The sequence below is a fragment of the Patiria miniata genome, unplaced genomic scaffold (assembly GCF_015706575.1).
Source record: "Patiria miniata isolate m_02_andy unplaced genomic scaffold, ASM1570657v1 HiC_scaffold_16, whole genome shotgun sequence".
NCBI classification, from domain to species: Eukaryota; Metazoa; Echinodermata; class Asteroidea; order Valvatida; family Asterinidae; genus Patiria; species Patiria miniata.
Window position 1 is genome coordinate 4,101,810 of NW_024037054.1, and position 23,900 is coordinate 4,125,709.

The following is a 23,900-nucleotide window of genomic DNA, read 5'->3' on the forward strand; positions in this document are numbered from 1 at the left end:
CAAATTAATGGTAGAACAGAAGCTGGTCTCTGGTCTCATGTATGTATAGCATTCTGGCACTATTAGACGGAACTGGGTACAGGTAAGAGCGGAGAAAATGAAAAAAAAACAGTATAATGAAAACATTACAAAACACTTGGCTAATACAGTGGTACGCCGCTATACTGATCACCGCTATACTGAACATTTGGCTGTACCGAACATCATCCTTTGCTCCCGGTTATTATGTACAAAACGTACCGAACGTTGTTGAAAAAAGTCAACGGATTAACAAAAAAATTACCAGTTATACACGTATTAAACACTATTTGGGCCACTTTTAATTCCCGAACATCAAACGACCCATAGTTACATCGTGTTTGAATGTTGAACATGTTGAAGAGCGATAGATGCCTATTTTTCCCAAGGAATAGGAGGGAAAACCACCCGTTGCTAAAGTTTCGTGACAAATCCTCTTGCAGCCGCAGGATGTGAGAAATGCCAGTTCACTATTGGTCAAAAGAGGGTACCACAGTTCAAAATCACTATACCGAACGATCGTTATTACGAACACTTTCTGTGGATCCCACGATGTCCGTTATAGTGGCGTTCCACTGTACATGTTAATTCAGCTCTTGTAAATGTTTGTTCCAAAATTGTCGACATGCCTAGGAACAGACCAACTGTTGTTGACGACAGATGATTTGTCTAAGTATGTAGCGATATTTTGTAAGGCGTTCTTGCTAAATGAGACGGAATGCACACAAAAATAACAAATGGGGATAATTTTGTTTCTTTGATTTTTAGATTGATTGATGTTATCTTTGATATGTCTACTACACATAATTTAAAGAAACAGTATAAAAGTCGTTGAATGAATGTATTTTTTTTAAGGAAAAACAATTGGCATCTTTCACTTTCTCAAATACAAAACTCGAAAACTTTTAAGGTTTTTTTGTCAATATGCTACTTATTTTTGACATAAAGTAAATGCAAACTTTTAACAGCCAGAACTTGTCAATTGAATATCCGATTGAATTGCAACAAACAGCATTGTAAGGAGAATTGTATTCTCTTTCCTAATACCGGCAAACCCTCATTTTGACCTCTGCCCATTTTGCCAGAACGCCTCACATATACCCACTTATCTGGGTTGCAAATAGCAATTGTCGTAAAGTGTCTTGCCAGAGAACACAAAATACCATATTCCTATCTGGATTCAAACATGGGGCCACAACACTCTGAGCATTGGACCAGAGCACTCCAGATAAATTTTGGTCATTTTTCCCGGCAGAATAAGGCCAAACCCGACGGCCTGTTGAATGACCCTGTGACCCCGTTGGTCCACTGTCTGCGGACGGAGAACTACGAGCTGGCTACTCTGCTCCTGACGTATGGCGCATCGCCCGCACTCCTAATCATTGACCCCGGAGACACTCCACTGCACTCTGCACTCAAGATTGGCTTTAAACAGGACGGTAAGGGAGAACTCTTGTAAGCAAAATAGACACTCAACTACAGAGTGAGTCAAAAAAGCGGAACCCAAACTCCAAAAATTATATTCCATATTTTAAAAAATATGTAGCACCAAACATAACAATGAATGGAAATCCACTTTCATAAGCTACTTTTTATTCAAAAAAATACTGAAGTTGCTCAATCCATTCAAAGAATATCACCATTTAATCGCAATGACCCTTAAACCTCTTTCTTCCAAATATGCGATTTCAAGAATCGTCGTCACAGTTATTTGTTCATCAAAAAGTAGCCTATGTATTGGCTTTCCAGTCATTATTATGTTTGGTGATGTTGATTATGAAATTTATTTTGGGGGTTTTGGGTTCAACTTTTTTTGACTCACCCTGTACTTAAGTGATACATCAATCAAACCTAGTGTTCAACTTGTAGTGCTACAAGCCAAGCCAAGATATTAGTATTATTATGATTTATTTCCGGTCATGAATTCAAAGATTCCTCAAAAGCGCCCTAGGCACTGTAGCTCGCAAGCCTTGAGAAACCTGTATGAGAGAAGACAATGAAAAGAAATTACAGTTTCAGAGGTGGGAGGAAAAAACCCAGAAGAATATTCTGGGGGACAAACTGAAAACTGCATCAAAAGAAAAAAATGGTAAATGTTTTCTTTCAACAAAATGAAAACAATTCACATGCATCCCTATGAGAATTGTTTTTATTTTGCTGAAAGAACACTTACTTTTTTTGTGTGTTCAGTGGACAGAACTTTGAAACGATGTTTGTGTTCAAAATTCCGTAACTTGAAAACTCCATGAGTGATTTGAATGATTCTTTTACTAAAAGAAAGCTTAATGACTGGGCTTTCATATCCTACATTTTGAAAGTGCTACATGCAAAACGTCTTTCAAAAATAAGTCCTGCCATTTGGTTTTCGTTTTTTTTACTCGCCCTGTATATCTTTGGTAAAATTGTATTATAAGCTCCGTCCAGAAGTCTCTGGTTATTTTAACGTGCCACATTTTGGCCTTACCGGTACAGATCGTAAATTTGCCGTGCTGGAACTTCTCCTGACGAAATACTCCGCGGACCCCACCGGCACCACCTACCTGGACAAGAACGCCCGAGACCGGGCGGGGAACACGCTGTTCCACCTGGCCCTCACGGGGGGCTCCAAGAACCAATCATTTAATGCCATCAAGGTCCTGAGCCAGTACAAGGTCAACCCCTGGCTGCGGGACCATGGAGGCCGGGTACCGCTCAGGATGGTGACCAACAAAGACCGGCGCTACATGTTCCTGGCCGAGGCAGCCAAGTACTACGACAGTACCAGTGAACCTGCACAGAGTTCATCCAGAGGTAAAAATAATCCACAGACGGAACAAATCTGTGGAAAGCCTGAAATAAAACCTTTCTGGCTTTTAACAAAGTGTTAATATTTAATAGTGAGGGGCCATTAAAATGTTGATGTTTTTAGATTTGGAATTTTTTTTCAAATTTTTTTTGACCCACCCACCGGCCCCGATTTTGATCTGAAAATATTGATTTTTCATTCAATAAAAACATAACAAATGTCCAGTTCAGTGACGGCAGAATGCAGTACGTATATGGTACCTTTATACCAATGACAAGGCCAACCCGTATTTCAGAACCACACATACTCACAAAAGAGATATTGCCACATGGTGCTTCCACACTTATCTTATCAACATTATTCATTTATAACATAACTTTTACTATAACTTTTCTCTTTTTTTTGTGGTTGCATAGAGTCTAACCAGAGTGGTTCTGATGGCATCCATGTTTCTGGCGTCCCAGACGATTGGTCCAAGGCAGACAGGGGACCAGGACGGGACGGCCACCACCAGCAAGCAACAGCGAGAACAGCCGAGCACGTGCCCCGCAAGGAGAAGCTGCGGCGCGAAGTAGAGCTGCTACTGAGTGCCATGCCAATATATGTCCCGCAGCAAACAGGACTGGACCAAGCAGGAACCACTGTGACAGCGACACTGTCGAGAAGCGGCCCGCGACAAGTTGAGAACAGGGAAGAGGCCTCAAGGAAAGAAAAATTGAGACAGGATGTTGAAGATGAAGGTGAGATAATAGAGAGACGTCCAAAAAACTGTGACAGGTATCAATAATCTTTGAGTAGGGTGACTTCAGATGACTTGAGACATATGAGGTCAAAGGTCATCTAGGGGTCAAATGAGGTCATTGTTGTTTTTTGTTATGTAAACTGAAAAGTGCTGTTATATGAAAAGTCCGGCTTCACTCTCAACCAAACTTTGTGACTATCTTTGGATAGAGGGACTTAAGATGACTAGAGACATTTGAGGTCAAAGGTCATCTAGGGGTCAAATGAGGTCATTGTTGATTTTGGACACTGAAAAGTGTGCTTACTAACTGACTGTATAAATCCTGCCAGCATGCCAAGGGGATCACGCACGTTTTACTTGCAGTATTTTGTAAATTTTGCAATTCGTTTTGCAAATTTGTGATCCTAAATATGTCTAAAATATACTGTGGAAGTTTCAGACTGTAAATTTGGCTCTAGAAATGAATCGTTTAAAGATGATTTGAACAGATTTATCAGTTTAATTCAAAATTGGTAACAGGCAATTTTTCTCTGTTTTCACTTTTGTATTGTAACAAATTCCATATGGGCATAATTTTGCTAAGAAATTACAGTATCAAAGATACGGTATATTGACATTGATATTATGAACATGCTAGTGCAATGAAATTATAATATGACCCTTCTATAAACCAATGAAATTACTGTATCTGAGACATTGGTATCCGTGCACAAGCACCCCCTCAACGGTAAGAGTGGGAGAGTTGGGGGAGACCTCTGGGAGAAACATTCAAACGCTTGCCGACAACACCTGATGCTCATGTGAAGAAGCTGTGGCTTTGTGCACATTCAGACCGAAATGAGTCATGCATACTTTGTGCTATACTCTCGCGAACTAGTATGAATGTATAAACACTGCCTTATGGGGTACCGGAACAATGGGAGGTACCCCACAAGGAATGCCCACCGACTTGCGGGGTACCGTTTTGGTACCCCACAAGTTTTTCAGGAAATATATATATGGATTTTACTCCAAAACTAGGAATTTCAAAGGTGGGTTGATCCGTCGCAAGCGGAAGAGTTTTAGAAAAGGGATATTAAGTCCAAATTTCAGCCCAGGAAATTAATTCTGGTTAAAATAAGAGCATTTTGACATTAGTGTGCAACATTGCAAAATTTTAGTACACGAGAACAAAGGAAGTACCTCACTTTTATGCCTTGTAAGTGTGGGTGTGCACATGGTGTGTCTCGTCCACTGGGCTATCGAAAGTGGTTAAAAAGCATCCTGACTTGTGTGCGTACGGAGCCCATTGAGTATCTCTTGTGTTTCTGTTGCTTATCACAGAAAAAGACATGGATGAAGAAGACGAGGAGGTAGATGATGATGATGACGATGATGATGAAGTAATGGGGGCCATTGATGCAACAATCTTTGATGATTTAACCTGGGAGGTAGAGTGCACTGCAAAGGTATGTGTCTAATGTGCTCTCTGCACAAAAAATGTGAACCAAACCGACAAAATAGTTGACAAGTCACCAGAGCTAGTTTTGAGTTGTTGAACCATCGCAAATCCTGCTCAATGGAAATTACTATGAGTAAGGAAAAGTGAATATTGCCACCTAAATAAAACGTTCATTTTTCAGTATAGGAAAATTTTATTTGTAGACAGCCCATAAATTATTAGCTAATAAAGCTAATGGTAATAAAGTAAGAAAAATCTAAAAAAAAAACACAGTCATGTAAATTTCCAATTTGCTTAAACAAAAACATCAAACCGCCCTCTCCACCAAAACAATGATTAAATCACAAAAAAACTACTTATACTAAGACGTCGAACTGAGTAATATATCAAAATATAGACTTAGATATCTTCTTTCCACTGCACAAGAAACCACAGTATATTTAACCAGTTGACGTCGGATGACGTGTATACATGCAAAGATTTTGCGATATTTGAAACGGATGACGGATAAACCCCTATCGAGCAAGGCCGGAAATATCTGTCAGTGACCCGCTGGCAGGGTGTGCTTCCCGCAGATGACGGCCTGGGCAAGACATCGAGGTTCGTGAAAAACAATCCCGCGTCTGGGTCCAGTTAATTGTCAAATTAATACCGATGCCAACTGGTTAAAAGACAACCCCGAGGCTCATTTATTGGATTCCAATCACAAACATGAACCCTAGCACTAAGAACCACATAGTTGTGGTTCTTAGTCTTGATTCCTACTACGTATGAGCTACGACCATCAAATGGCAAATGAGAGATACCCTATGCTGATCTGTGTTTTGGTTCAGCATCTAGCTTTTCCCTAATTAACGGTTTCCGGTTTTCCTCCATTTCCCAAGGTCTGGAAGTTCCTGCATGACAAGCTTGTCCTCCACAGCCTGAAGGAGACGGCCATCCGCAAGATCCAGATGCTGGGAAGCGGTGACTGGCGAGTGCGTCTCTGCAAACCCCTCGAGGGCCTGCCCAAGCAACACGACATGAAGCTGTACGAAGCCCGGCTGACTAAAGGCGGCCGCATTCTGTGGGAGTTGGCAATAGCGTTCTCGCCTCGCTGCAGCGAGGAGTCTGAAAAGAGACTTGACTCAGGTACGGACAAATCTTGGGGTTTTTGTTTTTAATTCTAGGACTAAACTTAAGTAAGTAAACTGAAAGGTACCTTTTCGGGACATAAGTACAGAGCTCGTATCGGGAGCTGTCATGGTGTCTTTGTTAACTGGCATTGTTGAGGCCCTCACATGACCTGTCATGTGACCATATTTGGTCAAATGACAGGAGGTAGTCGTTCACATGGGCCAGCTCGTATCCTTCATCTCTGTTCATATGGGGGCAGTATCTGCCGATTTCCACGGCCTCACAGATTTTGCGCTTCCAGAGGTTGTCCTTCATGGTGATGATCTTAACATTGTCCACGGAGATGCTATGTCCTGGGGTGGATATATGTTCACCAACTGCTGTCAGGGGAGCTGACCTACTGGTGTGTTCTCTGTAACGGTCCTACAGAGTGCAAACTGTTTCACCGAAGTGTCTTCACAGCCATCATACGATATTTTATACACAAGACCACATTTCTTGAGGTCTGCAGTCTTGTCCTTCAGGCTGATCAAGTGGGAGCGAAGGGTGTTCAACGGTTTGTGTGCTACCCTGACGCCATGTTCATGAAACACACACTCCAGCTGTTCAGACAGACTTGGATGTATGGGAGAATGGCCATAGGTTGTTGCTTGGCATTGGTAATGGTCTTAGAGGCAGCTCCAGGTGTTGGTTTCTTTTTAGGGATCATGAATGCCCACGGTTGGTGCCCGTTGGCAATGAGAGCCCTTTTGATGATGTGGAACTCAGTCTTATGGTCCTCCTTCTCTGTGATAACCAGGTGGATCCTGTGGCAGAGTGTGAACCACTGACCTTTTGTGCGCTAGATGGCGATTGGAACCAAAGCTCAAATATTGGTCAGTATGGGTCGGCTTCATATGACCATGGTCACGTGACAGGTCACGTGAGGGCCTCAACAATGCCAGTTGATAAAGACACCGTGACGGTGTCGCACGCTCCTGATACGAGCTCTGTACTTTTCAGTCCCAAAAAGGTACAGTTCCATTTACTTGATTCAATAATGGTACTGGAAACAAACTTTCATGCTCGAAAACTTAAGCAGTTTCAATTTTTTGTGAGCACTTGTGCACTTTTTAAATGTGAATTATTGTCTGATTATTATTTCAGGAGACGGCGCTTCGGAGCCTACAGCAGTGGCCGGAGGACGAGTGTACTCGGAGATAATCCGCATCTGGGACATCGTACCGGACCACCCTAAGGTGACGCATGCAATCAAGGTGATCGTCAAATCGGTGGAGCGAGGAGAAGAATGCATCATCCGCAAGAAACTGATAGGCATCAGCAACAAATCGCCCACGGGTAAGAAGTTTGTTCCAACTGTGATGTGGTCCGACGGCATTTTGTTCACTGCAGGGTGCATCCCCAGTCAAAAAAAATTCCCATAGACACCAGTGAAAAATCCCCATACTTCAAAATTCTTTTAAAAATACTCAGGACTCTCGCAGGTGTTCAGGCCGCACAGAAAATTGATGATCAACATGTCCGATCTTTCATTTTCTGTTCCATTTTTGGTGGGCTGACCTTTAACTGTGTGGACAAATTCTGAGCCAAAGAAGACCACCCCTTAAAACGATTGATGTTTCCCAAACTGGAAAAAGTAGCCATTTTGAAGAAGGATTCCTCCACAACATGGGTAAACAGCGCCACTTTCGGACCCAATTGCATCCAAAATGCTCAGAATTGCTAGCCCTAAGTCCAGGCAAGAGGTGCAGTGCCATTTGTCTTCAATTCCCCAATTTCATAGCTCTCAGAGGTTTCTAGTAGAGAATAATTTGAGTGTATACCTTTTATTCATGAGCTTGTCAGACAGATTTTTGGCCTATTTACTGGGGTGTACACCAAGGGGCCAGGATAGATGGTACCTAGGTTGAACCTAGAGAGGCACTTTGACCTGAGTGTGTGCAAACAGTCCACAAATTAGACAAGTCATTTGATTGTACAATGCCTGCTGTGAAGTACTTCATGGCTTTTTGTACGCCGAAGAGAATCAAATAATCACATAATATGACAAGTACACAATATATCTGTCTGCCTTGGTTTCACAGGAGGCACAGCAGCGCTTCGCCTGCCGACTTACTTCCGGGAGGTCACAGGAAGCTCACCCGATCGCCGCACCAAGGCCCTAGACGACTCCAAGAAGATCCCGAGACCCTTTTTCCCGCCGGCGAGCTCCAGGGAGAACGAGTACCACATCATGAAGTTCTACTCCGTCAACTCCACGCTGGTCAACGCCATGCTCAACGACAGCAACGTCAAGGTGGATTTCCCGTTCCGTGTGACGGAGCTGGAGCACGCCATCATCAACCTGCAGCCCAGGCCCCCGTCCTCCATCCTGCTGCTGGGCAGAAGCGGAACAGGTCAGGAAATTGTGAATTTCAGTTCCCACCTGTGGCTTGTGGGGTACTTGCACCTTGCTTGTTGCCATTTTTTTTTACAGTGTCTGGGGGAGGGGGGGGGAAGCAGTTGGCAACCTTCTCGCGGTCCCTCCTGTTAGTACTCGTATCATTATACCACCTCGATTGAGGAGCTAATGGCAACACACAAGGGATCTCATGATCACAGTCAGACTACAGTGTCCGAGTCATACTTTATTAAGAGCTCCCAGCCTAGATAAAGCAGGATACAGCAATGCTTTGACTGTAGATGATTGATGAGCCAGCTGTGCCTACCACTTGCCTGTTTTTTTCTGTAGACTGAATTTGACTAGTCACAGTGCTTGCTTGAAGTATGATCTGACTGTTGGTGACTAGCCTGTGTAAAAGGCAAGGCAGGGGAAGAGGATTGATATTTTTGACTGTCTGTGACTGTTTAGACAGCAGGAGCGTTTATATATGTCTTTTAAAATCATGAATGTGTAGGTTCTTTTCATGTGTAGGTTCTTTTCATTTTCGTTTGTCTTTGCAGGCAAGACCACATGCTGCCTGTATCGCATGTGGACCAAATTCTTCAAATATTGGCAGCAGGTTTCCATGACTGGCGAGCCCTTGATTCCCAGAGATGTCGCCTTCATTCACCAGGACAGGCTTGAGGAAGAAGAAGGTAAGAATGCCAGGTCTCAAAAAGTCCCATTCCCCATGGCGAATGAGATTCACTGTTCATTATCCTTGTTCCACTTTTTGTGGTAATTTTTTGTATAACGTTTTGTAGTGCAATGGAAATAGTTGAAGCTGAAATTCGCACACCACATTCAATCAGCACAGAAAAAAATTGGGCCCCCCCCAAAAAAAAAAAACTTGAGGTACCCCTTGTATTCAAGGGTTCTGTTGCAATAAATGATATATATTCCCAAAAGTAAGAACAGGTCTATTGGTGGCTTAGTTCCCAAAGCTCCTTCCTTTAATCAAATAACTACACTGCAAATCTAAGGGACGCGACTTGCGAATATCTCCAACGGGCGTTTTGTGGATTTATCATTTTCCTCAAATCTCACCCCTGCCAAGTCCGAGTCATTGTCATTGTATCACGAGTCTAAGTCTGAGTCCCAGTCATGGAAAACAAGTCTGAGTTATGAGTCGTACAAGTCTGTAGTAATCTAACAAAGTGTCTGTTTAAGCCAAGAGATTCAGTGTGTGCCGTCCCTAAAGAGTTTTGTTAATTTTGTTGAAATTGAACGGTTTCATTATTAGATGGAAGTGACACAGACAGTGACAGCGCCAGCGCATCCTACAAACCCAGGCAGGCCTACCGCCGCGGCTCAGATACCCGCCGTGGTTCTTACGACTCGCGGAGTGCCGAAGCCTACTCCTCGGCGTCGGTCAGCAGGACGGGTTGCCACGGTGACGCTGACGCGGACGAGAACGTTGACACCCCGACGATCATGGACCACCTGCACCAGATCTTTGTGACCAAGAACGCTGTGCTTTGCAGCGAGGTCCAGCGCAACTTCTGCGACATGAGCCACGCTTGCGAGTTTGCCGGCGAGCCCTTGGCCCAGCAGGACACGCCCATCCCTCACCGGTTCCAGGACGCTCACCAGGCCCGGTTCCCCTTGTTCCTTAGCTCCCGCCAGCTGCTTCTGATCCTGGACGCCTCCTTGCCCAATTCTTATTTCCCTCGCGCGGCTGACGGATCGATGAAGCGAAAAATACGGGGATGGGACGAAGGTAAGGAAAGATAAGATTATGTGAACAACGAATTGATGAGCTTTAGAATAATGCATTATAACACCTAACACAGTGACCTGTCCCCATAAAATGATCCTCAAGTTGTACATCGCCTTTGGTTGGTTGGTTGTTTCTTTAATTTGTAGTTATTTGATATTTGTTTGTTTTTTTAGGGCTTTGTGTTTGTCTTTCAAAAACCATTAATCCTGCGGTGTGTGATCGTACTGAAATGTACTGACATTGTCAGTACATTTTTTAATAATTTGTAATGACTCCGTAATTTTTTCGTCCAAAAATATCATACTCTACAAGTTACCTATTAGCTAAAAAGCATCATGAGTGCCCCTTTAACCCTGGGTGAACTTTTGACCCAGAATTTCTGAGGCAAAGATCAGAACCAGGCCAACTGCCATAGGATTTGTATGGTCCAGCTCCAACCGAAAGGCTTGTGAAGTATAGCTGCTGTTATCACAAGGCCATCAATCATGCTGTCATTATGCCTAGTCTTAAAGTTTGGAAACAGGTGGTTTTCATCCTTGTTAGCTTTACATGTAGCCTCAGGCTGTTGCGGTGGGGGGGGGGGGGGGAGGGCCGGGGCCAGTTAAAAATCAGGGAAATGAAACTCGAACTTTTTTTCACACAGGTACTGACTAAATACAGTGTGTAAACACAAGTAAACACACGCAAACACTTTTTTTGGATGGAAATTATTTGCTTGAGCAAAGAGAGCATCTATCCATCTATTTAGACACTATGAATAGGGATTATGTTCACCAAATGCCTCCTGAAGGGATTGTGTTAGACCGTAACACCCATGCACCATCATACTGAAAAGTTCAGTACTGTGGTGGATTACAGGTGAAATAGAACAATGGCGGCTTGCATGAGACCCTTTAGTGACCCAAACTGCCCTGCCTATTACTGCACTCTATTGTTTTATGGCTTTTTTTCCAGGAATACATGTCAACAAAAATGTAATTCACTGTAGTACAGGTGCTAATCCGTTAGTTTGACATTGTTTTTCTCAGAGGATGGACCTTTGACTTTTATCCCACTGATGGATGACGAGGATGAGGAGGACGCAGACCACACCCCGGCAGCTCTTGGCGAAGACATGATGCAAGACGGTGAGGCCAACCCCAACGCACCGCGCGGCCTGGGCGGACAGCACGAGGCTCAGGGAGGCGGGGGACAGGCCGCTAAGTATGACCCACGACGCGAGGTCACCTACGAGGTCTTTGCCTACGAGCTATGGCCCCGCATCAACAAGAAGAAGCTGCCGTACCACTCTACGCTGGTGTGGATGGAGATCAGGTCCTTCATTAAGGGTAAGAGAGAGAGCGTGGGAAAATATTATCAGACAATGGAACTTCTTCAAACTGGCGATATCGATGTCAAAATACTATGAAATAATCGAGTAATATCGACATATCGAAGGTGCTTAGTATATAGTATATGTATGGTTGGCCAAACATGCCAATGTGTCAGCTTTCTGAAAAGCAGTAAGTACATCTGTGTTGAGGGTGTTCTGTGTGTGGTTTCCTGGTCGACTAAAGCGCCTATAGTGAGCAAGGGGGGGTAGTTCCTTGTCGACAAAAGTCGCCAATGATAAGGAAAGGGATCAACACCTGGATTTTATTCCTGTGTTTGTTTAAACTCAGTTGAAACTCAGCCTTAATATTTTGTTTTCATGTACTGCAGGATCAGTTGAAGCACTCCACACAGAGTCAGGCTGCCTATCCCTGGAGAGCTACTTGTCACTCGGCCAAAAGAGGGCCTCCAACTTCACCGCCGACAGAGAAGAGATCTACACTCTCTTCAAGACTTACGAGGTATCAGCCATCTTGTTTCTGCATGCTTGTGCTTTAAGCAATGAACTTCCAAATTGAAAGTTGATGAACAAGTAACTTGCTTTAGCAATTTGGGAGAGCTACAAACAGTACATTTAAATAAAAATTAACAGAAATGAACAGCATTTTGAAAACTTATATAAGAATGCAACAAATGTATTCCTGTCAAACAGCTGCCATGACTGTCATAACCTAAATTAGCATTCATAAACACCTAAGACAGTTTACCCATTCCTATTGGTCGAGAGCCTGTCACATGGCCGGTCTTAAACAAATGATACAGACCGGCTGGCTGTTGTTAAACACTTTCCCCAGAGTCACATTGGAATTTTTGGTGCCTTTTACCATTTTATTAGTTAAACATGTTGAATACAACCAGTGACTCGGTATTTCATAGTCATAACTTCACACTTCACCGGCACAGCTGTGTTCTGGGCCACATCGCACAGTGCGTGATTGTTATTTAAAAAAAAAAAAAGGTTATCATGCTCCAACAAAGGTATTAACTTGTTCATCCATATTCAGCACATGAAGAGTCAGAAGAACCTCTTTGATGAGGGGGATCTGGTGTTCCACGTCTACCGCCGGCTGCGGGACATCAAGACACTGGAGTGGGTCCTTCACGAGATCTACGTGGACGAGACACAGGACTTCACTCAGGCCGAGCTATCACTCTTCATTCGCTGCTCACATGATCCAAACTCGCTCTTTCTGACTGGTGAGTTATTAAAGGGCCCATGTGATGGACTCTATATAACACCTTAATACAGGGTGAGTAAAAAAAAACGAAACCCAAATGTCGGGACCATTGTTTTAGTGAAGTTCTGCATGAAGCACTTTCAAAATCTAGGATATGAAAGCCCAATTCATATGCTTTCTTTTAGTACAAGAATCATTCAAATCACTCATGTACTTTTCGAGTTACAGACTTTTAAACACAAGCACCGTTTTAAAGTTCTGTCCACGGATCACAAGAAGGTAAGTGTTCTTTCAGCAAAACGAAAACAAATCACACAGGGATGTGTGTTTTCATTTTGCTGATAGAACACACACCTTTTGTGTGATCCATGGACAGAACTTTAAAACGGTGGTTGTGTTTAAAATTCGGTAACTTGAAAAGTACATAAGTGATTTGAATTATTCTTAAACTAAAAGAAAGCTTTTGATTTTGGGCCTTCATATCCTAGATTTTGAAAGTGCTACATGCAGAACTTTACTTAGACAATAGTCCCGACATTTGGGTTTCGTTTTTTTTTTTATTCACCCTGTAGATCCTTGTTATTTGATTGGAGGAATTTAGTCACATGACATTGAATATTTTGCCCCATTTCATTGACAAATATTCCATTGTATGATTTACGTCATACATCGTGCATTATGGTTCCATTTGTTTCGCTCCATTTCACGAGCGCCTCTGATATCGATCGCAGAGCATGAACTGTGAACTATTGCTATGCGAATGCAGCGTTAAGCATTGACAAGTCCCAATGCTTGCAAGATTAGAAGGGCTCACTCAAAGGAACGTTGCTATTCCAAGGGTTGCAGGTTCGAAGTCTTAGAATCCAGTCAATTTATCCGTTCAAATATATATGTGTATATACTAGAAATGTTGACTGTTTATTGAAGCTCGCTCTTAGGAAATTCTTGCCGTCTTGTCACTTCAATTTTATTTTTTTTCATTGGCTTTGTAGGAGACACTGCACAGAGCATCATGCGTGGCGTTGCTTTCCGCTTTGACGACCTGAAGTCCCTCTTCCACTATGCCAGCAAGTCCGTCAAGGCCCTGGGCATGCACTCGGCCGTAGCTGTACCCAAGAGAGTCTACCAACTCACGCACAACTACCGATCACATGCCGGTAAGATATGTCTGGCCTAGAGTGGTCAGAACATCAGTCTATTGAAGGCATATAGGATCATTTGCATATATCCCAAAAGAAACCTACCAAATTTTTATCAAAAAGCTTACTTGGAATATAGATAGTACTGGTACTAAACACCCTGTGAAATTATTCTGTCTGGTTAACAGTCAATGCAAAGAAATCAAGAAATGTAGGTGATTTCCAACGATCAGTCAATTGACTGATTTTCGGAATAAAGAGTGCTGTTGACAAATTCTTGTTTCGTGATCGAAAAGTTGTCCATGGTTTCTTAACGTTTTCTTTATAAATAATATCCACTGAGCTGAAATTTCAAAAGGTTGGGTTTTGAAACATTCTTCTTTGGTTTTTGAGTGGTGTAATCATTGGAAACGAACAAAATATTGCATGAAAAACAAACATAATCCTTACTCAAGTCTGACTCAAACCGCAGTTCTTAGTGTCTGGACTTGACTCAAGTAATTACAGGCAAATGTCTCACTTGAAGTCAAAGACTTGTATACTAGAATCCTTATAAAAAGTGGAAAATGATTATTGTTCTAAATAGCCCCAAATTCATGCCAAGTAAGCTAATTTGCCTTTTCATGGTGCGTGTAGTTAATATGTCATACAATAGGGCTCCTTTAAAAAATGTCTAGCAATAGCCCAACACAAGGCCAAAGGCCACTCGAGGTGTGGGCTACAGCCGAAAATGTGGAAGAACCAGCCCCTCACACTGAAACAGGATAATCTAATCTCTTCACAATATAAATATTGGACCAAGTCAGTCACAAGTCCAGCAAAAATCCACCACAAGTCTGCTTTACCTACCGCTTACAGTCTTTAAAATGCCTGTCATTCCTCTAAAACCCACAAGTCCATAATGGGAACACTTTGGGACGGAACTTGAGAATCACAGTAGGCTTTCTGCTTTATGTGACCCCTTGCTGATTTTCCATCCAGAGTTAGATAGAGGTTGTATTTCTGACATGCTTTATGCATCACGTTTTTGCGTAACCTCTTACCCAGGGATTCTGAACCTGGCCTCCACCATTGTTGATCTGATGACCCATTTCTTCCCCAACTCCTTTGATCGTCTGGAGCGTGACCAGGGCTTGTTCCATGGCCCCTCCCCAGTGCTGCTAGAGTCCTGCAGCTTCAGCGACCTGGCTTTGCTGCTGTGTGGCAACAAGAGGAAGACGTCCGAGATAGAGTTTGGAGCTCACCAGGTACAAGGGCGGATCCAGGGGGGAGCCAAAGGGGGCCATGGCCCCCCCCCCCCCCCCAAAACGAAACCAATTTTTTATTTTTTTTATGTGACATCGCAATAAAGGCAGGCAATGAGTACACCACCATCCTTTCCTCAAAAAAACATTGGATAAAGTGGTCAGAAATTGCCTCAGATCGCACCACAGAGCATCTAGAATCCGAACCCCACGCCGTAATTTTTTGACCCACTTTTTGGGGGACCAAAATTTTTTTTTGGCCCCCCCTAAAATTGTGTTCTGGATCCGCCCTTGACCAGGTAAAGACAAACACACAACTTGCTGCCCTACGCCCCCGTACATTTTTCCTTGATATCATCGCCGCATGATTGTTTTCCCAAATCTTTCAAGATGTTTTGAGGGTTTGTTGCCCTTTGAGAGTTAGCACACAGAATTGATTCTAGCAAAATTCAGTATTTTGGATGATTTTCTTGTGTTGGTTTCAGCGAAGAATAACAACAAAAGGTGGCAGTTCTGTCAGGCTAATTTTGATAAATCCAAAGAGATCCTGACATCATAACTACAACTCTCGCCTCCAGGGACTGTTGTTTTGACACAGTAGGAAAGCCATAAACCACTGAAGCATAACTCCTTGCTATTGCTTTGATTGTTTGCCGCCCCCAGCGATGACTCTTAGTCGATTGAGCAAGTGGATGTAGATGGTTTATAAAAAAATACTCTCAAAAATAATATTTTGTGATACAGTGCCAGAAATAATTCCTTTTTTGTTTTTAAACGTGCCTCAAGCTACCGGATACTCATGACAAAATATTGACACAAGTATCCTTCTGAAAACAACAGCCTCTTTAAATTGTTGCTCAACGTCATGTCCATTTCCATAATTACTTGATAATGAAATTGTTTCTCGTCAGGTCATCTTGGTTGCCAATGAAGAGGCTATTGAGAAGCTGCCAGCTGAGCTTCGTCTGGGCCTAGTTATGACCATCTACGAGGCCAAGGGTCTGGAGTTTGACGACGTCCTGCTCTACAACTTCTTCAAGGATTCCCCGGTGAGTTGACTTAGCAGAACTTTTGACAGATGACATTTTGTTTAGATGAATTAGTCAGGGATGCAGTCTTGATTGACATTTGACTTGTTATGATTTGTGACGACTTGTGATGACTTGCAATGACTTTTGACGAGTTGTGATGACATTTGATGCCAAGTGATGACTTGTGATGGCTTGTGATGGCTTGTGATGACTTGTGATGACATGTGATGACTTGTGATGACTTGTGATGCCTTGTGATGACTTGTGATGACTTGTGATGACGAGTTGCGAAAAAAACTGGCAACGCGAACGGCGCGGCGTAAGTCATTGCAAATATTTTTCGCAAGTAAGTTTTGCTTTTATTTTTGGGACTCGAGTCTTATTAGCCTTCCTCGAGTCAAGTCGAGTCATTCTGATGAGGGACTCGAGTCGAGTTGAGTCTTTTGCTCGCAGTGACTCGAGTCGAGTCGAGTCGAGTCATTTACCTGTCAGGACTCGAGTCGAGTCGAGTCACCAAAAAATGTGACTCGAGTCGGACTCGAGTCGAGTCATTGACTCGAGTCATTACAACTCTGGGAGAGAGGCAAGTGGGGATGAAGTGGCTTTCCCAAGGACACGGCTTATGGCCAGCAGCTGGATTCGACCCTCTGATCATGAGTCACGAACCCTAACCACTAGGCCACACTCCCCATGCATTGTGATGACTTGGTTCCAACTCTGCTTCTTTGTCTCCTAGGCCGACAAGGAGTGGCGGGTGATCACCGAATACCTGAACGAGTTGATCGCTGAACAGCGCAACAGGTCCGAGGACCAACAAGAAGGATTGAAGGAAATAGATGTGGAGACCTTGACTGGGACAGTCCGGCCACGGCCTCTGAAATTCAACCCGGACGAACACAAGGTTAGGAATCTTGACTCACCCCATTCAACTCAAACGTTTGCAGTGACTCCCAGATATAGATTTTAAGTATTTCATTTCTCTCTTCTTCATGCATAATAAAAAAAGTTGTTTTCCGTGGCTTTTTGGGATTCATTGTAGTGTGATTCTGTTGCAGTTCACTCTGGCTTGCCACACTGTCTCTCTCAGGTTCTGTCGTATAAACATGATACAAAAAATTGAGTTTTAAAATTCTTGCCAAGTTTGTTGCTTCTATGAGCCTTAGCTTTTATGATTCTTTAAGTACTCTCCAATCTTAAGTTACCCAGAATGATTAGAAAAATGAATGCTTGTATGTGCAGCTGAAACAGACATTCAAAAAGAAATGCGCAGTTTCTCAATGGGACGGGACCTGGAATTGCACTGGGTTATGAACGTGAATAAGCATGTAGCATTTTCGCACAGGAATGCATTTGAGCACGAACGCACAATGACAATGGCACTCATAAGCCCCCCTCCGGTGGACCTGCAATTTGCTTGCGCCGTGACAGAACTGTCGGCATGCAAGCATAAAAGTCATGCTCTGGTCACAAAATTGAGAAAATGTGACTATCGCTGAACAAGCTGGATCTCTACACAAAATGATTGCAACCATGCTCTTGTCACCCACAACGTAATGACGATTCACAATAAAATTAGATGGTCCAGATGCGCGTACGACGTAACTTCACACAGGTCGACTGCGATAGATTCCTGCCTATTGGGAACATGTTCCGTCGCGGTGCCGAAGTTTAATTTTTTCTTCTCTTGCCACTGTTGATTTTTTCGAGTGCCTATTGTCTTAATATCGTCGCAGTAACACTCGGGTCACAAAAAATCGGTGACTGCAATGTACCCGACGGTCCTAGCTCAGGCGCAGCTTGATCCTGAAAAGCCAGTTGCCGACTGTTCTGTGTGCTCGCAAGGTCAACTTGGGGGTGATGAACGCATTTGAGCACGGACGCATTAATGACAATGGCACTCGTAAGCCGCATTTGAGCCCGAACGCACATAGTCCTTATGTGGTCTCAGGCAAAGCTTTGCCACAAAACCTTTTGTATTGAAAACCTTGGCTAGCTTCATACTTGTGGGTCATAAAATACTGTGTTGTCTCTCTCAGGTACTAAACTCAGAGCTGAAGTATCTCTACACGGCAATCACGAGAGCCAGGGTGAACGTTTGGATCTTTGACGAGGATACAACCAAACGAGCGCCGATGTTTGAGCTGTTCCGTTGCCTGAAACTCGTCAAAGGCATTGGTCCGGAAACCACCCCAGAAGCAGAGGGCCCTGGTGAGTCCAGTGCACAATTAAGAGTAGTTCAACTTTGTCATGTGGGACTTGGTGTTTTGAACAACCGAGGGGTGCCATGGCCAGGGGTACTATGCATCATGAGGGCATTAAAATACCACACTGAGATAATTCAGATAACTTCTTGGTGCTAATATTGTTGTTCTTAGGAACTTAACTGGTTTGGATCAGTAAAAGTTCCAGTATCCAAAACACAAAACAACAAATGCTGTTGTTTTCAAGTATGTGTTTGAATATTTTTTTCTTTTTAGAAATGTTTCATTGAGGTATATTTTGCAACTTTGTAAGTGTTGGTCATTAAATCGTAGTTTGAAATTCCAAGCATTCAAGTGACATGTATGAATATTGTACCTTGAAGGAAATTTGGGGTTTCTTTGGCAAACTTGCTGGAAAAAAATGGTGAAATGTTCAAATTATGGCATCATGAGTTGTGAAGGGGTCTTATGCATATTGACTATTTAAAACCAAAAAAAAATTGCAGTATGGCATTTTAAAGACACCATTTTTTCCTAAAACATGTGCTTGATCCAGTCTGCAACATGTTTTGTTGTGTGTCTGTTTTGTAAATTTTGTTGATTGACTCTTGAGTAATTTTTAGGAATTTTGTAACATTTGATTGTTCCTACCACACAGAATAATTTCTGTATTTTCACAGGATCTGTTTTTTGTACATTTACTGTCTTTAGTCTTTGGATAACACCGTGGCCAAAATATTGTGCTTATTAGGTAACCCTAGCAGGATGTTATGCATCTTGCCAGCAACCTCTGCAGATGGAGTGAATTACTTGAACATTAAAACAATTCAACAAAACTCGATAAATTTTTTTGGTCAGATTTGGACGCCATGTTTGTGGAGAAGTCGAGCCAATGGGAGTGGATCCAGCGAGGCCATTACTTCTTTGAGAACAAGCTGTGGATGGTGGCTGCTAAGTGCTACCAGCGCGGTGGAGATGGTAGGCGTGCCTTGCATAATGTATAGTTACACCTCATTCATATTGATGAGCCTTATAAATATGCATGAGGCCATTTCTTCTTTGAGAACAAGCTGTGGATGGTGGCTGCCAAGTGCTACCAACGTGGTGGAGATTGTAGGCATGCCTTGCATAATGTATAGTTACACCTCATTCATATTTGTGAGTCTTATAAATATGCATGAGGCATTATTTCTTTGAGAACAAGCTGTGGATGGTGGCTGCTATGTGCTACCAACGTGGTGGAGATGGTAGGCGTGCCTTGCACATTGTGTGTTTTTACACCTCATTCATATTTATGAATATTATAAATATTCATGACGCCATTACATCTGCAGGAAGGACAATCCACAATTCGAGACGGGATCCAACAAATGAGCCTTAATTCTTCCTCAATCTCAGAATCTGGACATCGCCGCTAGAAATCATCATCCAGTTCACATGCATTGGAAAGAGCATAGTCCACTTTTCATATTGCTACATCACTCAGTTTGATATCGAAATACCATCAGATATTTTGTTGTCAAAAAGGTTTACCATTCCAGTTGTTTTCTGTATTGTAAGATTGTTCCAAAGGGCCCAATACTTAAAAGTAGATGTGTCGACGTGTGACTCAATTTGTTGAGTTTGGTCACACTCGTACATATTAGGTCACTTCAGATTTTATATTTTATCAAGACAAATAAGAAATTTGCCCATCCCATGTTGTGCCCCTTCTAACAGAGATAGGGATGAGACTTGTAAGGATGTTTTTCCTGATTTCTGGATATTTTGTCAGGTTTCATCCAAATTTCAGGATTTGTAGTCAGGATATATCCTGATTTCAGGTTATTTAAAGAATCCCTCTAGAAATCTTGAAATCATGAGGTTTTGCTGTAAAGAGTTTAAAGAAATGGGTATTGTAAGGGGTGTTTTAGGCAAAAACAAACATATGCCATAGACCCTACGTTGCTCTGGTTGCTCTACGTAGTGACCCTCAAATTCTCCCCAATAATTTCGTGGATATTTCAACTTTTCCCTATTCTTGCCCCTGCAGAGAAGCGAGAATTGCAGGCCAGGGCACACCACCAGGCTGTGGAAGCGGACCGCATGAGAGACCAGCTACCAGCCATGAGGGAGAGGTTCCTGCAAGCAGCCGGCCTGTTCCTGCAGTGTGATAGCAGCCAGATGGCCGTCAACTGCCTGTACAATGCCAGGGAGTTTGGCCTGCTGGCTCAGCTTCTGGAGAAGCGGGGAGAGGTAAGACAGAAATGCACCTTTTACATATTGAAAAATGTTCATACATTTTTGAAAAATTGAAAACAGAAATAGAACTTGGACTAGAAATATAAACAGCTTTGCGGTTTAAGTCCAGTCCGTATTAAAAGTCTACATGCTGACATGTACATGTAGTTAGGTTCTTTTAAGTGTTCAAGTAATCTTCAAGAAAATTTATAACCTTGATGAAAATTATGATTTTGTGACTTGTCCCTCAACCACATTTGTGACAGAAGTGTACACATCTTTATCTTCATGGTAGCATAGCTGCCAACTAGTACGATTTTTTCGTAATTATTACGAATTGTTTGTTAAATTACGAAAATACGATTTGCCACTAAAACGTTACGAATTTCCCATTTTCTACCTAACGAAAAAAAAAAATGTAAAGTATCGTTTTTGACTGAAAACTTCTGGCGAAATGTCGCGATAATGGATGGACTGGTGACAAGTCTAATAAGAATGCAGTCAAGCACCTGATAGACATCAATGCAGAGTGCGCAGTGGAGTACTTGAGGACCAGACTAAAAATATTTTTCAATGGTGTGTCATTTGTGTGCATCTCGTGGATGTGTGGTTGTGTGGTTGTGTGTACTGTATGTGAGTACTTTTCAGTGACGATCGTGAGCACATTTAGTTGCTTATTGCCGGGATGAGACCCATCAGTTCGAGATTTTAATCATGGAATTTAATAAAAGTATGGTTGGAATAATTGGTAATAGAGTTTGAGTTTGTCACAACGGAGAGAAAAGATAAATCAGCATGCGTTTGCAAGGTAACATACCTTGGCAGGAATTTCTATTGCATACGGTGGCCATAGATCATTGTGCATAGCTGCCAACTGTTACGAATTTTTCGTAATTATTACGAATTGTTTGTTAAATTACGAAAATACGATATGCCACTAAAACATTACGAATTTCCCATTTTCTACCTAACGAAAAAAAAATACTTGTATAAAAGTATCGTTTTTGACCGAAAACTTCTGGCGAAATGTCGCGATAATGGATGGACTGGTGACAAGTCTAATAAGAATGCAGTCAAGCACCTGATAGACATCAATGCAGTGTGCGCAGTGGAGTACTTGAGGACCAGACTAAAACTATTTTTCAATGGTGTGTCATTTGTGTGCTGCATCTCGTGGATGTGTGGTTGTGTGTACTGTATGTGAATTGTGAGTACTTTTCAGTGACGATCGTGAGCACATTTGGTCGCTTTTTGCTGGGATGAGTCTATCAGTGCGAGATTTTAATCATGGAATTTAATAAGATTATGGTTGGAATAATTGGTAATAGAGTTTGAGTTTGTCACAACGTCCAGAAAAGATAAATCAGCATGCGTTTGCAAGGTATGTTGACGGGATATTTCTATTGCATACGGTGGCCCTAAATCAACGTGTGTAAAAACACACGAACTCGAAAAAACACACGAACTCGAAACTCCACATCGATAGCATGCATCTCAAAAAAAAAATATGCGCACGTTATTATTGTTATTATTTATTTGACTTCAACAAACAAATACCGACATTGAAACAAAATTAATTTAAAAATTTGCATCTAACCAAGGGCTCGTTTGATAAAACGAGCAGTTGAAAATGACCGCGCGGGTTGATTACTAATTGGGATTTTGAAAAGTTGGCAGCTATGTGGTAGTCTCGATATGCATCCCCCCTCAGAAATTAAAAATCTATGTTATAAACAAAGAGTTTTTTTGTGAGAAAGGTTTTTGTTGGAATGCTGGAGAGACTGAAAAACACAATCAGCAAATCTGCGTGGGTGAGATTTGAAACTGGGTCACGGGTGAAATACAAGGTAAAGCACTAAATGCTTTACGCCTTCCTCTTCATTCCACCTGTCCTGTTTTGTTAACCTCAGTTCTCAAAAGCGGCCAAGATCTACGAGAAGCGACTGAATCGTATTAGCGATGCCTGCCGCTGCCTGGAGCTGATGGGGGATTACGCCAAGGCCTTAGACCTCCTGTGCAGCGTGGGTCTGCACACCAAGGCCCTGGACCTCATCGATCGCTTCAACCGGTTCAAGCAGGAGCAGAAGACGAAGGGGATGCCCTTACCAAGACATGTCAGACCGCCGGGGTGAGTGTTCAGAGTTTTAGTCAAGATGTCACAAGGCCTCACAAGTCATTCACAAGTCCTTACAAGTCATTCACAAGTCCTTACAAATCCTCACAAAAAAGCATTTGGTGAATCACAAATGAGTTCCAAGTCCTCACAAGTCAAACACAGGTTCTTCACCAGCCCTTGCAAGTCCTCACAAGTTACTTACAAGTTATCACAAGTAAATTACAAGTCCTCGCAGGTAAATTACCAGTCCTCACAAGTAAATTACCAGTCCTCACAAGTAAATTTCAAGTCCTCACAAGTAAATTACAAGTCATAACAAGTAAATTACAAGTCCTCACAAGTAAATTACAAGTCCTCACAAGTAACTTACAAGTCCTCACAAGTAAAGTACAAGTCCTCTCAAGTAAATTACAAGTCCTCACAGGTAAATTACAAGTCGGCCAATCTGAAGCTGTGACAAGACATTCGAATGACTTTAATAAAGGCATTCCTTTATCCGTAGACACATTCAGCACACACAAAAAAGAATCACAAACCCATATGTTAAAGCACAACCATACATATTGTCTCGTTCAAATATTTTGGCATTGCATTACATGTGTCGCCGTTGTGTGTTTATGTGTATTTCAGGGCCACCCACACCCTGAATGAGTTGATCTACAAGTCAGCAGAGTACCACTTCAAGCAGGGAGACCATGGGCAAATGCTGGACGCCTTGGAGCAATTGGGCCAGTTTGAAGCCAGAGTGGACTTCCTGCGTAAGAGGGAGCTGTTTACTGAGGCTGTGACAATGCTGAAGGGCGGTAGACGTCTTCTGGAAGCAGCCAAAATACTCAGAGAACAGGTACAAAGTTGAACTTGATGATCAGGCATTTTTTTAAGCGCCATCAGTCAGCTGCCAGGTAGTCAGTTAGAGGATTCTGCAAATATTATCCATCCTTAGCTTCTTATTGAATTTCAGCTGGGCCTAGGGTGACTACCTTGTTGATCGGCCCTGTCCGCTAGTTCCATGTTAAGAGCCTAAACAAACAAGTTAAACAGCTTTTTTGCTGGCTTCGTCAAGCATGTCAAGAGAGTGTGATGTAATGTAGACAATCAATGTTTCTGTTGAATAAAAAAACAGCAAAAAACCTTTTTAATTAAGTTTGTTTGTTGG

The 23,900-nt window shown here is 42.5% G+C and overlaps 1 protein-coding gene across 1 annotated transcript in view; it reads left to right on the forward strand.

The window, feature by feature from the left end:
* The window catches only part of LOC119723198 (TPR and ankyrin repeat-containing protein 1-like), a 35,647-nt gene that overhangs the window by 3,086 nt on the left and 8,661 nt on the right, over positions 1-23,900 (forward strand). The window contains exons 5-25 of the mRNA XM_038193758.1: positions 1,274-1,457; positions 2,491-2,808; positions 3,220-3,543; positions 4,869-4,993; positions 5,871-6,117; positions 7,249-7,440; positions 8,187-8,498; positions 9,046-9,180; positions 9,768-10,244; positions 11,273-11,572; positions 11,946-12,076; positions 12,620-12,812; positions 13,786-13,950; positions 14,980-15,179; positions 16,088-16,225; positions 16,944-17,108; positions 18,244-18,415; positions 19,267-19,386; positions 20,441-20,643; positions 22,539-22,756; positions 23,375-23,588. Of these exons, the coding sequence (XP_038049686.1) occupies positions 1,274-1,457; positions 2,491-2,808; positions 3,220-3,543; positions 4,869-4,993; positions 5,871-6,117; positions 7,249-7,440; positions 8,187-8,498; positions 9,046-9,180; positions 9,768-10,244; positions 11,273-11,572; positions 11,946-12,076; positions 12,620-12,812; positions 13,786-13,950; positions 14,980-15,179; positions 16,088-16,225; positions 16,944-17,108; positions 18,244-18,415; positions 19,267-19,386; positions 20,441-20,643; positions 22,539-22,756; positions 23,375-23,588 (4,533 nt within the window). The remainder of the gene's footprint in view (positions 1-1,273; positions 1,458-2,490; positions 2,809-3,219; positions 3,544-4,868; positions 4,994-5,870; positions 6,118-7,248; positions 7,441-8,186; positions 8,499-9,045; positions 9,181-9,767; positions 10,245-11,272; positions 11,573-11,945; positions 12,077-12,619; positions 12,813-13,785; positions 13,951-14,979; positions 15,180-16,087; positions 16,226-16,943; positions 17,109-18,243; positions 18,416-19,266; positions 19,387-20,440; positions 20,644-22,538; positions 22,757-23,374; positions 23,589-23,900) is intronic.